General features: G+C 47.5%; 1 protein-coding gene across 8 annotated transcripts in view; it reads left to right on the plus strand.

The window, feature by feature from the left end:
* The window catches only part of LOC135917950 (alpha-(1,3)-fucosyltransferase 7-like), a 171,547-nt gene extending 158,498 nt beyond the window's left edge, over window positions 1-13,049 (plus strand). For 7 of the 8 annotated variants that reach the window (XM_070525859.1, XM_065451593.1, XM_070525860.1 and 4 more), the window contains 2 exons: window positions 8,164-8,531; window positions 11,901-13,049. In XM_070525859.1, the coding sequence (XP_070381960.1) occupies window positions 8,170-8,531; window positions 11,901-12,687 (1,149 nt within the window). In that variant the 5' untranslated portion in view covers window positions 8,164-8,169 and the 3' untranslated portion in view covers window positions 12,688-13,049. Of the gene's footprint in view, window positions 1-4,548; window positions 4,793-8,163; window positions 8,532-11,900 lie in introns of those variants that run through there. The other variant, XM_065451592.1, reaches the window with a different exon arrangement.
* Window positions 13,050-18,010: the final 4,961 nt, after the last annotated feature.

The raw sequence follows: 18,010 nt of genomic DNA on the forward strand, positions 1-18,010 counted from the left end.
CAAAGGATCCGTTTAGCGTCATTCTTAAGCTTCCGTTGCATGCCACGCGATTGTGGACGAGCCACCGCAAGCTAAGTAAGAGAAAGCAGACAAATCGCAAGCGCCGGCACCACCCTCTTCATCCGGTAATCAAAATTCAGTGCAGTGGCTCAGCCCCATCGAATCGCTCTCCACTTGAGCATGCTCCTCGCCTCTTGTGAGCCATTTAGATAAGACAAGCCGTTCAGTGCAGGCAATGTTATCCGTTTTTCAAGCAAACAAAGCGACCTCCTATGAACGAGGGGAGCATTTGATTGGTTTGTTCAGACAACCCTGCGGATGACCGCCCGGTGCTTGCGTAGGCGCTTACGCAAATTTGACGTCAGGAGATTGGAATGAAAACATATTGGAATAGTTTTACGTTATACGGCCCCTGCATTTTCAAGCGACATTCAGCAGCCTCTCTGCAGAGCGGTAAACGAACAGAAGGGCAAATACCAACGTGGGCTCTGTGCGTCAGCACTGACATTACGTTTTTATTCTCGGCCGCCTATGAGTACGTCCGATCCAAATTCAACGGTGCCCTTTCGTCACAGCGTACAGTTCGGGATTGGTATCGATTGATCGACGAAGCTCCTGGTTTCACGGCCGAAGCCTCGTGTCAACTAATAAGTAACGAGAGCCGACCGCGTGCTCCAGAGACGCAAGCAGGGTTTGTACGCTGCTAATACTACTTTGAAGCTTCCATTCTGTGGGGCCGCGCGATGGGCGGCCAGAGGTGGGCAATGTCACAGATATTCTGGTTGTAGTAGCTTTTTATTGGTATTTTGAACATATTTGAACATATACTAACAGAGAAAACCCTATATAGTGTAATGCTGAAATGGAATCTCTCGTTACTAAATACGTGAGTCATATCAATAATAACAGCTTACAAGCAGTTTCATACGATCTCGACCGGGTGAGCTAGGTCTTCACCGCAAGAATCAGGAAACCGCGACGAAGCCGGGCACCGTGATGAAAAAAGGTAGAAAAGAATGTATTCACTTCTTTGGTACATGGTTGTAACTCTAATCCGAGTCTCGAGCGGTTCTAATTAACACGGGGGCCAGGACGGCCTTAACTAATATCTTGTGGTCTTGTGGTCGTCGACGTCTTCTTGGGGAAGTATTAATGCTTTCGTCAGGTTCTGTCGTCGACGAGCTCCTGCCCTTCGGGGTTTTTTTCCCTTCGTCCTTCCCTTCGTGTCAGCTCGGGGAATAAAAGAGGTAACGCTATTTCGGCGAAGAGGGCAATTATGTCGACATAGGGACGCCCGCTTGAACGCTTCTCACACTTGACAAGTCGATGTCCAGGCTTATCGTAACAGCCTTTTTTGGGGGGGACGAGGCAAATCACCTTGTCCTGGGAACGTACGCCTGAATGTCTCTCACACTTGACAGGTCGATCATAAGTCGTAGTAGTAGTTTCATGTACAGCAAAATAAGAAGGGTGAATGGAGAAAAAGAATCTAATCACAACTAACTCAAACAAATCACTGGGGGTGAATAGAAAAGTAATACGTAGAAATGATTTATGAGGATGCACAACCTCTGTTTTATATATCGGTACAGAGAACACAAAAAAAGAACGAAATGACACACGTTCGATAGTAACAGGGAACGAGTTCAACAGCGTTAAACCAGCAAACTCGACAGTCTGCTGTTTATAGTTGCTACGAATCATAGTGAACAGCACCTTATAAATAAAGCAAATCCTTTATCACTTGCGTTAACTATATAGCAGATTCACACCAATATTAAACGATCGCTTAGGGCTAGGTAATACGTAAAAACTATAATGATTCTCCCATCTGGTTGGCTGACGCTATACACCCACAGTTCTTTGCGGCACTGCGCGTAGCTTCGCACGTGATCACACTGACGCAGCTTCCCACCGTGCTGGTCTTCCAGCATGGCGGCTCGGATGACGTCAGGGCAAGCCATCTGGTATAGTCAGTGACAGGCCAAGAATTCTCTATATTAGGTGACCGGTAAAGGGTCTCCAAAGGAATGCCGTCATCGGAAAGCTGTTGCATTCAAGATATCCCGAAATTTGTTCATGTATCGCTACAGTAAGCTCATTGTTATGTTAGCTTGAGGCGGGACGTTTTTCCTTTTCGGGAAACTGCCCGCCGCAGCCTCAGCATTTCAAGCTCTGTGTCGGCTCCACCAGAGGGCGCCAGCTGGTCTATCGTATCCGCGTAGAAGAAACGTGTGTTTCCTTCACATAACAAACATCCTTAGTCTGCAATTCATCGGTATTACAAAGGCCACAACAGCACAAAAGAAAATCTTTTTTTTTACTTTTGAATGAGTTCTAAGGGTGCGTAAAAATTACTGAGACCGAATGAAACACTATTCGAACAGTGCCAGAAGTGAATCGAATTGAATCGATTACTTTTCGAATAACTTTCAAATAGCGAACAGTCGTTTTCACAATTCTAATAGAACAATGTTCGCATCCTAGGATTGATGTCGTTAACGAGTTTTCGTCGCTACATTTCGCGTTATATTAAAGCGTTGATCATTAAAAGAGGCCAATGGAGCATTAGGAACAAATTAACAATTTGTCCGCGTGCATAGGACTCTTCGTAGAGCGCGAATGATCGTTGTATGGGCGGTAAAGTCTGGCTGCTTGAGGGACGTGGGCTTGAGGGCTTGAGCCTGATCTACAGCGTAAGTTCTCATGTTCATGCCTACACTATGCCTGAGTGGACAAAATGTACCGTATTTTCTCTCTAATATCATTCTTGATTGCGCATGGTTGGCGTTCTGAAATATTCGAAAATGATTCGAAAAAATATTCGTATTTACAAATAGCGACTATTCCATTCGAAACCGGATCGAATGGGGCACTATTCGACTCGGTCATGTGTCCATTATTCGACAGTTTCGAATGATCGCACACACCTCTTCGGAATACTGCCGACTTCGTTATATCGAGGTTTACCTGACCTCAATTTAGCAAAGTCGACGGGACGTGAGAATTATGTCGGTAAATCGAGTACTTCCTAGAACACTCGGAACAGTCGTTCGAATGCCACAGTCATTATTCGAGAGCGAATAAAATATCGCTGCCTCTATCGACATTGCAGGAACAAGGCTGGACTGGAAAGGTAACGCGCTTTACATTCTGAGTAAAACAGGTTTCCCGTGACGTGTTTTTTGGCCGCTAATTTATGTCGAAACTTCTCTTTACACCAGGAGAGACGTTGACGTCACTTGGTTCCTCCGAGGTTTTAACATGTTACAGGCTGTATAAATGACTGTCGAGAAATCGAGAGTAATTCTCTAAACGGAACTTTTTGTAAGACTGGGTTTCGTTAAACGGAGGTATGACTGTAACGAAAAAAATTGCGTGAGAAAAAGAGTACTTTGCACCACTTCATTTAAAAGCTACAAGCGAATTCGTGGCGAGTAGTACACCTCATTTCGGCCAGTGAACAAATTTAATTTTTCAAATAAAAACGTGTTGCGGTATAGCGGGCAAGCGCTTGCTCGAAATAAAGTTAACAGAGAACACTTTGAAGACGCTGGGCCACCGTCCAAGTTCTGGAGAAAGAAAAAAATATATATATCTTTTGAGAACATCTGTGTTTGTCTCCCATTACGATACGTCCAGTGGCGCTGTTTCAGCAAGGGTGTTCACGAAGGCGAGCACTACAAACTGCTGTTTCGAACAATTCTTATCAATAATTACCACTCTGCCTACAACTGTTGGCGCTCCCACGGGCCGTGATGACAGATAACGGTTTATCTTTTACAACAGCTTGCTTATCGGTCCTTAGCTGAGCCGTACAACGGGCATTGGTAAGTGTGTACGTGGCGGAGCGGTGTATGCATAAGGCGCACGAATTTCCACGGCGTTCGTTATACCGAGTTCTTAGGAATATTCCCATTTTATGCTTTACAGCCGCAGCCAGCGCACGTTGTTCTGCGTGACCGATAGAACGCGAAGGAAAAACGCCGCGCCATTGAAAGGGAAAGCTCAAGCAACGCTAGGCGGTGCTAGCGTATACATATGCCTAGCAAGCTCGCCGGCTTCAATTCGTGAATTGTAAAACGTACCCTGAAACTAATTAGTTATAAATCGAAACCTTGCTAACAAAATTTTGTTCATTGGTCAATAGTGGACTTTTTAAAATTTATTGTTCGGCTAACGTCCGTCTCGTCGAACTATCCACTTCGAAAACGAGAATTGTGCTATCTGCCAGAGGCAATGGTCTTTTTAATTATTATCCACAGTCTTAAAAGGCTTAAAACACATGGAATAGACGGCACGAGTGACTCTTGCGCATATCCTCAGATAAAAGTATCGCGAAAACGCGACTATGCAAGGCTCCTGCAATTCCGAACCGTAGTAGGTGCGAAGGAGGGCTTGTCCCTATCTATAAAACTCCGCGAACGAACCGAGAACAACGCATATCGTTATCGCGCTACCGTCACCGCGCCGATCGCTATGGCAAACCGTGCCCTCACACTACATCCCTCTCTCTCTCTCTCCTGCGAGAACCCATGGAGTGTCGCCTGATTGCGCCGGATAAACACGTTCTGCGCAAGCTGCGAGCGATATGATGCCGCCGTGAGCTCCGCAGCCAGCATGGATATGGACGGCCAGCGAGGAAGCCTCTTGAAAGTTCAACGCAATATATTTCACCGCCCCGCGAATGCGGATTAAACCAAGTTTCCTTTGATGTAAGGTGGTTTCCGTTCGCCGGCGTTTCTGTTTTACTTATTCTTTTTAATTCGTCGAGTCACCGCGCGTGGTTGAGGTAAGTTTTTTTTTTTTTTGCGATGAAGGCTTGCCCTTAAGGCATAATTCTTGGAGCGTATATGTGTATTATATGTGTGCTGCGAGGCCTGTGTTGTGTATGAATTGAAGCAGTGTTTTGTGAAATCTGTTGTCATGTATCCAGCGGTCATAGCTGCTTGTCACACTGTAGCGGAGGCCGGCTTCAGTGTGACAACCAGCTATGACCGCTGGATACATGACAACAGATGACAACGCACTTACCTCAACAGAGGTTGAGGTAAGTGCGTGCCATTTTATATGCGCATACCTGGCCCAGATGACGGTATACGTTTCCGTTTCAACGATAACGTTTTTTTTTTCGCGCTTCTTCAGGACAGCGACTTGCTTCGTAGCGATGTGTTTCGCTCGATTCTATGCCTATCTCATTATACGCCGTTGCCGGTACGCTGTAATATAATTTACACCCTTAAAAGTGAAAAAGGGTGTCAATATGTCTATAACTCACACCCTTAGGTTGTTACCTATATAATGGACACCCTAAGGGTGTGAATTATATACACATTTACACCCTTTTTCACTTTTTAGGGTGTAAATTATTTTAGAGTGATAGGCTGGTCTCACTGACAACGCGGGTGGAGCGTCCCTCTGACCGCTGACGCAGTGCAAAATGCGCAAAAAAAAAGAAACAAATTCGCAGGGTCTTTTAGGTTGTTCCTGATACGACTTGAAGCCGAAAGCCCAAGTGCCGATGCATTAGACGGACGCACGGCGTACACATTCCCGTTTATTCGCTTAGCTTACTTCGCTTAGTCATCCCTCTTAATTCGCTTACTCGTCCTCTTAATTCGCTTATAGTCGTCCCCCCTTACAGCCGTACATATTTACTGGAAGTTTGACGGCGCATATCTCCAAACTGGCGCCATTCTGGAAATTAATTCCAAGTGGATACGCCTTTCAATCTAGCCGGCTGCAATTCGTAGGTTGCAATATGTGCTTTAAGCTGATTAACTCAAAATATAATCAGTGAATTTTAGTTAATTAGTTCGATATGTGTTTCAATTTCTCGTGCATGTAATTTCCGCCCCTCAGAATAACCCAGCTCTAGGACTAGAATTATCTGCAACAGGCCATCTGTAAATATTTCACAGAACTTCAATATGATCAACCTGTATCTTTAATAATTCCATCGCTCAGATTATCTCCCTTCGGGTTTTGTATTGATGTATGTTTTCATTGTCGAGTCGATAAGTGGTCATTGCAATATCCCCGTCGGCGTTGCAATTGGCGAGGCAGCTCGGAGAGTGCAGGTCGACAACCTAACACTCAATTTCAATGCCCACAAGGTCCGCAGGGCGTAACAGCAGCGGTGGGTATACGCATGAATCAATATCTTATCTATGTTGTCCAATATATATGTTATCTAATCAGCCTGTCGCCGTATGTCGCAACAGCGGAATGCTAAAAGTCGGGTTACTGCTCTCCGTCCTTATAAACGAAGTGTCGCAAATTATCAGGAGTGAACAAATACGAAAGCTTTCGGAGTAATATGCACAAACAAAACTAGTGTTGCAAGCTTTGTTTTCGATTTTTTTGGCAGAAGCCTACGGCACAGCCTCTGACTTTTTCTTGTAGTCTCTCAATGTTTTTGGAATTCTAGTCATGTAACAGTTTTCCCTCTTACGCTACACCCTCTAATGTTTTCGTTGCAACCGTCGATTTTACATCCGTCTATGGCACATAAGTCCGTCACCAATTTTGTTTTCTTTTTGCAAAAACTTCTGATTTACTTTTTAGCGACCATTTATGTAGCGTTCTTGGAAAGATGCTCATACAGCAGCCATTCTGTCCGGAAAGGCTTGTTTGCAACCAAATTATAAAGTTGCTGAGAGGCCATTTGTGCTGTTTAATGACGATGATTTTATGCTTAAAGCTGACCCTTTGTCGACTAATTGTTACCTGTCTATTTTACAGCGCAGTTGCATACCTCTACCTTCCAAGGAAATTTTCGTATCGTTGTTGTAAGGAAAAAAACGCCCCATACGTAAGCCGGTCCCGAAGATTGTGTAATGCTAAGCCGACCCGCGGCGGAGGTGAAGCAGCCGTTAAGCACTCCCCCTACGTGGGCCGAAAAGTGTATAACAGCTGTGTATTTACCAGTACTCACGTACGGGGCAGAAACCTGGAGGCTTACGAAAAGGGTTCTACTTAAATTGAGGACGACGCAACGAGCTATGGAAAGAAGAATGATGGGTGTAACGTTAAGGGATAAGAAAAGGGCAGATTGGGTGAGGGAACAAACGCGAGTTAATGACATCTTAGTTGAAATCAAGAAAAAGAAATGGGCATGGGCAGGACGTGTAATGAGGAGGGAAGATAACCGATGGTCTTTAAGGGTTACGGACTGGATTCAAAGGGAAGGAAAGCGTAGCAGGGGGTGGCAGAAAGATAGGTGGGCGGATGAGATTAAGAAGTTTGCAGGGACGACATGGCCACAATTAGTGCATGACCAGGGTAGTTGGAGAAGTATGGGAGAGGCCTTTGCCCTGCAGTGGGCGTAACCATGATGATGATAACGATGATGATACGTGGGCCGATGCCGAAGTTAGTCCAATGCCGGGCCGACCTGCGGCGGAGGTGAAGCGGGCGTTAAGCACTCCCCATACGTGGGCCGATCCCGAAGATAGTGCAATGTCGGGCAGACCCGCGGCGGATGTGTGGTTCGCCATTAAGGGGTCCACATACACAGCATCGCTGGTCATCCTTCGTAGAGTGGAAGGGCACTGAGTTTTTGTGGCAAGATTACATACCTTCACCGAAACAAGTACTACTGCAGAATAGATGTGCGTCTGGGATCGTATATTGAATGTTTCATTCTATATTCCATACCTAATACTCGTGTTCGATTTGGGTTCGAAAAGGCTGAAATGCGCCTACCACTACTTTTTATCGGCAGACATGAACTATGCGCATACATTGCATTCTAAAGGAACCAAAGACTGAACTGAGCAGGTTTCTAGAAAGTTTACTGCGCCAGAGTGACCCGAAGTTTCCAACACTTCTTGCTCGCAGCTCATCGCTGTTTTACTGTTTAGTATAGGATCCAAATACAGAAAAACTACCGCGTGCCACCGGATCTCGGAGGCCATGCTTAAGGTCTCAGGGTCGCCCTTCATTTCAATCCATTGCACTATTGCTGTTGGTGCCGGCGTAACAAGCTCCCGCCACCAGCCTTTCTGCTCGCGTGTACGCCTCCACTAATCTCGATATGCCGATTCCTTTTAAGGATAGGTTAAAGATATCTCATCAAACGGAAGTGCGACTACCCCCCCCCCCCCCCCCCCCGTCCTTCTGCTCACCGCAACTCTCCGCTCTTTAATTGTTTGCTTCCAGGCCTCCATGGTTCCTGGAACGTCGGTACGCTGCTACTACGCTGGCGCCTGCCTCGCCTGCGTTTCGCTCGCCGTCTTTGTTTTCTACGGCGGCGGCGAAACGTTAGTTAACAAACGCCACGCCTGGTTCCCGAAAGCCAACCCCGCGAACGGCACCAGCGACACGCAGATGCAGCAGCAAAGCAAGCCGGTCACTATCTTGTTCTGGACCACGGCGTTCCGCATACCGCAGCCCGATGCCAATAGCGGGCTAGTGTCCTACAACAGCTGCAGCGTCCCTTGCTTCCTGACCCGGGACAGGGCTCTGATAAGATCGGCGGACGCCGTCGTGATACACGACAGGGACGCCAATGGAAGAGACCTTCCCAGGTAATAGAGTGCGATTCCGAGGCGCGATTTCATTAAACGCTAATGGTGCGCTCACACAAGGTGGCAGACTCGCGGTCGCCAACAAGATCGACGACTATCTACGCCGTGCAACAGAAAAAAAAAAGCCCTCGTCGCGCCGATCAGTCCGAGACCGATTTTCATCACCGGAATAAAAAACATCGATCGCTTGTCGCAAGCTAATCAGGACGCAGGATTGCGAGAGGGGAGGGAATATGGGCGGAATCCGCCCATTTCGCAATATGGTGCACGCATATAGCCGGCTGTGTAGCTATTTGCAGGTATATTCGCTGGTACTTCGTCAATTTATTTCGTGCTTCGTGCGAAAACGAGATAGAGATAGAGAGTAAAGTTTACCGATACAAAATACAGATGGATCGGCCTGAGGTACGCTCCTCTACCCAGTTACTGTGCGTTCGGGGAAGCGGGAGACGGGATAGAAAGAGGGAAGAAAGAGGAGCATGATGGGTAACGATGACAACAAAAGGAGGATGCAAAACATACAACAAGCAATCTGGTCTAATCAAAGCTTAAAATCTAGAGCCGTACATTTTAAGTAGTCAGATAACGCCTGAATGGCCCGAAAACTAGACTCAACGTCTCGCGAAGGGCCTAAAGTAACGTCCTCCGACAAGTGTTGGCTTGTCGAGGCGCGCAAGATGATTACCCTACTTCTGTAGTCTTTCCACGTACTGCGGGCCGTCACACATTACGTGTCCCATAGAGTCACGCACATGGCACCGCTCACAGTCTGGAGACTCGATCGGTGCATCGCATTGGGTGCACAAACCCATGTGTAAACAAAGCCACAGCCAGCCTAAGTCTGTCCAGGATACCGGCATAGCTTCCGGCGAATTTTTTGTGATAGTCTAAGCTTCATGTTAAGGTCCAGTCTCTGGAGTCCTCTGTGGCGGGTTTCCGGATGTTACCAGCGCTTTTCTCTCGCTTTTCGCTAACGATACTTGACAGAATGCAGTTGGTGTCCACTGTTCAAAAAGAAATTGCAAGCCGTGGCTCTGACCCTTCGAGTGCCTTCTTCGCTTCGGCATCCGCGACTTCGTTGCCATGTACACCGTAATGGCTAGGAATCCATTAAAATGCAATCTGGTGGCCGTTATCTATCGCTATATTGTATAGCTGGGCAGTTTGAAGAGCCAACACCTGTAGGAGCTTCCTTTCATTGCAATTCTGAGTAGTTGCAGAGTCGATTTTGTATCGCTGTCTATACTTGAGACTGTCTGCACATGAGCAGGCTGTCGCGAACTATATGGAGAACTGTCCCTCGGATTGCCACTAGTTCCATGCATCTTGGTGTCGTCTTGTTACGCGGACGAAACTGTCGAATGACTCAATGTGCATGCACGACGAAAGCCGCAGCTGAGTCATACGACGAGACCGATCCGTCTGTACACACATTCACCGACGGCGCCATGTCCTTTCTACACGTATTCAAGTGTTAGATGTCTGATTGAGATCTGTTAGATCTAAATTGAGGACGACGCAACGAGCTATGGAAAGAAGAATGATGGTTGTAACGTTAAGGGATAAGAAAAGAGCAGATTGGGTGAGGGAACAAACGCGGGTAAATGACATCTTAGTTGAAATCAAGAAAAGAAATGGGCATGGGCAGGACATGTAATGAGGAGGGAAGATAACCGATGGTCATTAAGGGTTACGGATTGGATTCCAAGGGAAGGGAAGCGTAGTAGGGGGCGGCAGAAAGTCAGGTGGGCGAATGAGATTAAGAAGTTTGCAGGGACGACATGGCCACAATTAGTACATGACCGGGGTTGTTGGAGAAGTATGGGAGAGGCCTTTGCCCTGCAGGGAGTGTAACCAGGCTAATGATGATGATGATGAATGTCTGAGGCCGACGGTAGGTATTAGCAATTTTTTTTTTTGAAATAACTGGAATAGAGAGAGACATACCCGTATTTTGGACATTAACCATGGGGGGCATAACCATGGAAGGTCAGCCGGGAAAAAGTACGGCGGTATGGTGGACTCCTGGCATGGAATGATCAGTACACAATTCAAGCTTACAATTTACATGGACGTTATGTTCCCTAATATAGCTAAGGATTAAGCGTGAGTGTGTGTTTTGCAGTGTTGGTACGCGCCGAACCGGCCTTTCACCGTGAGTACGCTACATTTTCGTTCTGTGTACTGTTGCCTTGGGTAAAATTGATGCAGTAATTTCAGCCCACTGCAAAACTCGTTGGTCTGCCAGTGTGTTTGTATGTATTGTGTGAATTCATCGCGGCCCACTTCGGACACTACGTAGTGCAGTCCAGGCCGGTATGCGGTAGTGTCACATACGCACTATATTGTTGCGAGTGCTATCCACACGCTGTTGTTGGTCGACATTCTATCGTTATATCTACGGTGCGAGTGCCTGAGGTGCTAAAGGACAGAATAAAATAAAATACGTGTGTGATTCCCGACTTTCTTTTTTTTTTTCGGAATCTCGTCACCGCGCCTTTGCCCGCGTACTGTGTAATGCATACGTTTGTTCTGTGCAGTATGCTTCGCTTTTTGTGCATAAACACGTACCAAATACTGTTGCACTAACGATGAATACGGAACACACCTGTCTCGGCGACTTTTCGTGCGTGCACAGCGCATCCCGTGGGAGCTGGCGGGCGGCAGCGAACACTTCGTCGCCCGCGATTGTGTGAACTCCAGTGTGAACTCCAGTGTGATTGTGTGTAGATCCAGTGTGAACGCGCACATTTTGTCGACGATGCGGGTTGCGACAGAAAGCTCGCAGTGTGAACGGGGATTTACGGTATACAGCTCCAGCCGTTTCGGTAGTAGCAAGCGGCCGGCAGCACATATTTCGCACTCCGACCCCTGCCTCTACCCCAATATTCGCGGGGTAGTATTGTGTGTTATAGTGTTGGTATAAACGCCTTCTCTGGCTCTGTATGTTTATATTTTCCTTGCGCTGTCACCTTGCTATGCAACGTTGAAAGACGCGCTCCCAATGGGCCACTAAGTTGACTCATCCTCTGCTAGAGCCAGTTAATAAGTGCACGAAATGGTTATTGTAACTAAAATAAGTGCTAATCTAAAATACTATTTTTCTGGTTTTGCTCGAACTGTGCGCCGAGATATTCTGCTGTTTCCGCAAAAACCCGAGTGAAATAGTCTTTATCACAGCTACAGAGGTGTCACGACAGTAATCTCAACCTCCTCGTTCCGCGTCAATAACGGCAACCGCGCGGGTTCAAAAACTTGGGGCACTTGGAGAGTTTCGCAACCAATCTGATTGAAGAGCTCGCTGTCTAGCTGTTGTTTCTGAGCCTCGTCTTCACAATTAAAACAGCAGGTACCGCTCCTTCTCTACAGATACCGCGCAGAGCATCAGCGATGGGTGTACTGGAATATGGAGGCACCCCCCAACAGCCGTCCCAGGCGAATGGCGAGACTCAGGGGCGTCTTCAACTGGACATACACCTACCGCCGCGACTCGGACGTGCCGCATCCGTACTACTTCGTGCGTTCGGTCGGCCGCCGCAGGACGGCGCCACCAGCCGAACACTCGCCGACATTCAACCGGTCCGGACTGGTCGCCTGGGTCGCCAGCAACTGCCAGACGCCAAGCCGGCGCGAGCGGTTCGTGGACGAGCTCCGCAAGCACATTGCGGTAGATACGTTCGGCTTTTGCGGAAACCAGAAGTGTCCGCCGGGGGACGACTGCTTTGCTCGTCTCGGCGAGAGGTACTACTTCTACCTGTCCCTGGAAAACGCCGTGTGCCCCGACTACGCCACGGAGAAGCTGTACAACGCGCTCCACTACGGCATGGTTCCGGTGGTGATGGGAAATTACTCTGCGAGCCTGGCGCCTCCCGGATCTTGCATCGACGCGCTTCGATTCGCGTCTCCCGAGCGCCTCGCCGTGTACCTGAAGGCGGTGGCCGCCGATCCCGCTCAGTACGAGGCTTACTTCGCCTGGAAGAAGACGCACGAGGTTCGATATCTCCAATTCGCGGATCACTGCCTCCTCTGCGAGGCGCTTTCCAGAGCTCGTCCAGACGAACGCAAGACGTACGAGGACATCGTCGAGTGGTGGCACGGCAACCGATCCATCTGCAAGCGATGGAAGCCGGCGAACTTTCTTATCGATGGACTGTAGAGGATATCCCCTCGAGTATCGCCTTCCCGACGCAAACGCGGTCTGCCCGGCCACCCGCGAAGACAAGATGGCCTACCCGCCGCGTAGTTGGCTTGCCCGCAGTGGTTCTCACGTTTTGCTGCCGAGCAGCTATCAGGTTCGATTCCCGCCCCCATTTCTGCAAAGGGGACCGTGAGGAAGAGCGGAGTCGAGATAACGCATGGGAGAAAAAAATAATGGCAGCGAATTCATCCTACGGAGACGACTGGCGACGGTAACGTGATTAGCATTCTTTCTCGCGACAGAGGTGTGTAATTAGCTATAACACGTGATGGACCCTTATGATGCAAGGTTGTGCGATAAATTAAATTGCTGAATGCTTATCTTCATGTGGTTTTGTTGCATTATACACACATAATTAAATACAATAATGCACATGACTATATACGGACAATATGCGTGGTTTTACAGTTTGCATGGATGCATGGAGCTTGCAATATGCATCGATGTTCAGTTCTGGCAGAAATGTCTCTCAGTTCGGCAGCACTAGCAGGCAGCAGCGCATCGTCTTCTTGACTTTCACTGATGGCGACGAGCGGAGGGCGATGGGTGGAGAAGTGCGATGCGTACGTGTGAGGTCTAAAGTGTCTGATTCCGTTGGGCAAACATGCGGTAGAGCATACCCCCGCTCGCTGCCGTAGGTACCATGACGAGGTGTGCCCGCTCGGCACCAAATTAACGCCTCCCTCGTGTACTCCGAAAACCACGCGGCTTGGGGCTTCGAGATGTCGATGTCGATGTCTCCTTCCCGAGCGTTGTCGCAGCAAGGTACGCAATGGACAGTCTTGCTTTATGCGTTGTAATGAATCGCTGCACTATCTCACTAGTGGCCCCGCGACTGAATTAGAGTACGGCGACGGCAATGTTTTGTCCGGTGCATTGCGTTACGCATGCAGACATCTTGGACTATTTCCTTGGTGGCCCCTGGTCTGGCGTAAAGGACGACGATGGCAATGTTTTGTCCGTCGTACGTTACGTGACCCATGCAGACATCTTGCGCTATCTTCTTGGTGGCCCCGGGTCTGACGAAGAAGACGGTATCGGCAATGTTTTGTCCGTTGTACGTTACGTAACCCGTGCAGTCATCTTCCACTATCTCCTTGGTGGCCCCGGGTTTGGCTTAGAGAACGGCGACGGCAATGCTTTGTCCGTTGTCCCTTACGTGATCCATGCACACATCTCCCACATCTCTTTGTTGGCCCCGGGTCTGACGTAGTGGACGGCGACGGCAATGTTTTGTCCGTTGTACGCCACGCGATCCATGTAGATATCTCCGACGCTGTGGTGCACTATAGTGTATCGTCAGTGGTGTCGCGCGATGCCTTATTTAAATGTAGATGTAGTATATGTGCACGGCCGCAGGACCTTATTTAAATGTAGATGTAAATGTAGATCCTGCGGCCGTGATATGTGGATCCTTCTGATATACTGGCAAGTACCCACTCTTGGGGATTGGCCAAGAAAACCGGGTAGGTCAAGATAAAGTGCAAATTAAAAGGTGAAAATTTTACATAATAGGTAAGTTCGAATAGAAAGATAGAGGTTGGAGAACCTGCATGATTTTATGAAAAGGAAAGTGCTGCTTCAACCGTGAAAAATAAAACAATTCAAATTCAATTTGGGTGAGAGAGGAGGAGGCAAATTTTGTATTCAGAGTTTAAATTTGACTGATCCTAAAAGAAAATCTCAGATAGCAGCGCCAACCTTCCCAACGCTATGCCGAAGTGTAAAGGCACCCAGATACAGTACATTTTGAACAGTCAGATCTAATCTAAAAAAGTGGTTGTGTTTATAAGGCTCGTTTTCTAAAGCTAATAAGTTGTCGACAAGAAATGAAAAAGTTTACTATGGTCTCATCTTACCTACACATGACAAATCGGTAAGGGTGGCAGACCAGTCCTTTATAAATAAACATTTAAGGAAGGTATGCGACAGCAAAGGCTACTAATAGTTACTTCAATTTTTCTCGATTACCATATTACTTTTCTATGGGTACAATAAGTGTAAAAAATCTGAGGACATTGTAACAAATGGTACAGGGAATTCTCGCAGCATCGTTTCCCTCAGAAATCTTGCAGCTATGGTCAAGGCTGGTGTAGGGAGAACTTGAATGGCTGGACAACCATGAACGCCTTCGCCAGCTAATCTGCCGTTTCATTTCCGACCAGGCCTGTATGCCCTGGCACCCAGACTAAATTGAAATTGGTTAAGTGTTGAGATACTGCGAAACACTCGCAAAACCTGAGACTCATTAGGTGCTGCTGGTGAAGCACACAAGGAGAAATACTAATAAGTTACAATTACTGCATACTCTACCGATAGGCTTCATTTACGAAGGGCCAGTACTACCACTGAAAAATCTGCAAGAAAGATTAGTACAAAGTCTGAAAGCCGCAGGGAAAATGACCGATCGAGAATGGGGCTGAATAAACCAATACCATATTTTTCTTCGTACTGCGTGGCATCAATCGCTGTATAACCACGTTTTGTTTGTGATTTCGCTGAATAGTCCTGTACAGTAACGCTTATTAGCATTCGGTAAGGTAGGTGATGTGCCTTACTCGGAAAACTATCGTCGAATTTTATGTGAAGAGGATTTTCCCCGTCGTTAATGGTTTTACCTCTCTGAAAAACATACTAGGCTGAGCAATGAGCACTGTTTGGCAATGTCATATTGGCGATTCGCACGCCCTTAGAATTGTTTGTACAGCAAGTACACTAAACGAACTTACAAGAGAAGGAATTCTGGTTTTTACAGATACAAAATAGTATTTACTATAAATTTACGTAGCCCTAAACATAGTCTTAATGCCTGCGTTTCCAAAAGAGCAAGGGTGGCGAAGCTTATAGGCAGGCGGCCCAGAGTACAACAAACAACCGAATTCCAAGACAGCGCGTACATACATACGGTAGATTGATGACAAGGTGGCCCTGCGCGTCCCTCATCAACGCTTTCTGCGTAATAATTCAACCGCTCGAACGCCCTTTGCTGCAATATATTCTATGTGCGTACGCCATGAAAGAGCTGTCATATGTAATGCCAAGACACTTGACAGCATCTAATTGTGGAATGGTATCGAGCTGGTAGAAGAGAGATACGTGTACTTGGTCCTTCGGAGGAAATACGGGCAATGAGCACTTGTTCACGTTTATAGCCAGTCGAGTGGAATTCAACCAATTTTCCAGAACAGATAAATGTCTTTGCAGGTTTTCGTAAAGTGTGTCAATGTCCTTTGCCGATTAGAAGAATGCCATGTCATCCGCACACACGTAAATATGCACGTCCTCTTGGGACGTGATGGAGCTGAGCAAAATATTTAAAAAATGCTGAAGACAGCACTGCCCCCTGTGGAACTCCTTTTGTCTGCTTATATATGTATGTCATATATCAAGGGGATTTCTTTCTTCCTTTAGTATTTTCAAACATGTAGGTACAATGAAATGCATAATGCCAATTGCGTATCACATGTGACTGAGAAGATGGGAATAGACCGCGGCTATGTGGCTTGACACTGCTCACAAGACCCTAAAGCTACTGGAGGCAGCTCCGACGCTGCAAGCGTTAATACAAAATTGGTCTAATTCTCGCACTTCTGGCTCCATTAATCCCTGTGGATTTTCCTAGTACGTTTTTTTAAAGGGCCCCCTCGTTTCGCGTGGCACACAGTTTTGCACACCGTGCACAAGAACACCTGACTAGCGGTATAAGTCAGTGCCACAGGAACACTGAAGCAGACGCAAGCGGATCACAGAGCGTCACTGCGAGCTGGAACACGGTAGAAAATGACATAGTTTCGCTTTCAGCGCGCGCGACTGAGCGACGTGGGAACAAGCAGACGAAACGGAAGCACACCTCTCTTGCTGCGCAGCGAAGTAAAACAAGAACGCGCTGGCATTCAGGTTTGTGCGTTTCATTATTTCGGTAAACATCAATCTTCATCAAACTTTCTAGTGTTGCAACTGATTATACAAATGACAGATGTTGTCTTGGATAATTTTCCAGGTGTCACGGGTCACCATGGGCGACGTCACAGCATACACGCGGGCTTAATTGCTGACATACGTCCTCCCCACGTCTTGGAGCGCGGCGCCCGCGAGGAGAAGAGCAGACGGCGTCTAGTTTGCAATTTCAGCGCTTTCCGCGGCGTGTTGCGACTTTCTTAGCAGACACCATCGTGAGCGCGGCATTGTATTCACTGCGCTCGTCAGCTCAAAATGGCCAGACCTGGTGAGGGGTCATTTAAGACCCTGTGCACAAGCACAATTAAATTAAATTATGGGGTTTTACGTGCCAAAACCACTTTCTGATTATGAGGCACGCCGTAGTGGAGGACTCCGGAAATTTCAACCACCAGGGGTTCTTTAACGTGCACCTAAATCTAAGCACACGAGTGTTTTCGCATTTCGCCCACATCGAAATGCGGCCGCCGTGGCCGGGATTCGATCCCGCGACCTTGTGCTCAGCAGCCTAACACCATAGCCACTGAGCAACCACGGCGGGTGTGCAAAGCACAACCATTGCCTAGTGTGCCACTTATAATACAACAGCGCATTGAAGATGATAAACTTGTACAGCGACAAAGAAGGATTCGAAGCCAGAAGGACGAAGTTTGGACATATTCGTGTACTAACCATTATTGTCACACTGGCTCAACCGACAACTCCTATATAGGAGTATTCAGGAGGTGTTGGCTGAATCAACCATGGTTGCAGATCTCGCACACACTATAACGCCAGAGTTCCCTCTAATAATATTTGCAGGGATTCTGCGCAGGCCGTGTCCTTTGCTGTGATTTTGCTGAAATCACAGTGGTCCTGTGATTTTTCGCTCTCCGCCTTCAACACGTGAAGCAGCGGCGATCGCGGTCTCCCGTCAACGCCAGAAGGCCCTCGTGACAGGATTGAGATAACAATGGGGAAGTGACGAAGAATAAAGACAGGTTCTGGAGAAAAGGCTACGCTTCTTCGTAGTCGAATGCAATGAATAATGCCCGAGCAACTGCAATGATGTAAAACCTTTTGAGACAGGTGTCAGCACGTGGAAATGTGTAACGATACGTGGCGGAAAGAGGAGGGACAGGTGCGCCAGTGCTTCTGTGGGGCCAAACTATCATGACATACTAACGCCACCTTGAAGAAGCGAATGACTGCCATCGTGATGGAGTGTTTGAGCCCCACCCCTTCCCTGGGCCAACCTACAGCGACATTGTAAAGGTACATTTTGGTTCGGCGAATGCGTCAGGGTCGACGATCGCGAGAGGCCAGTGTCCGAAACCGATGGAAA

The sequence above is a fragment of the Dermacentor albipictus genome, chromosome 9 (genome assembly GCF_038994185.2).
Source record: "Dermacentor albipictus isolate Rhodes 1998 colony chromosome 9, USDA_Dalb.pri_finalv2, whole genome shotgun sequence".
In the NCBI taxonomy this organism is placed as follows: domain Eukaryota; kingdom Metazoa; phylum Arthropoda; class Arachnida; order Ixodida; family Ixodidae; genus Dermacentor; species Dermacentor albipictus.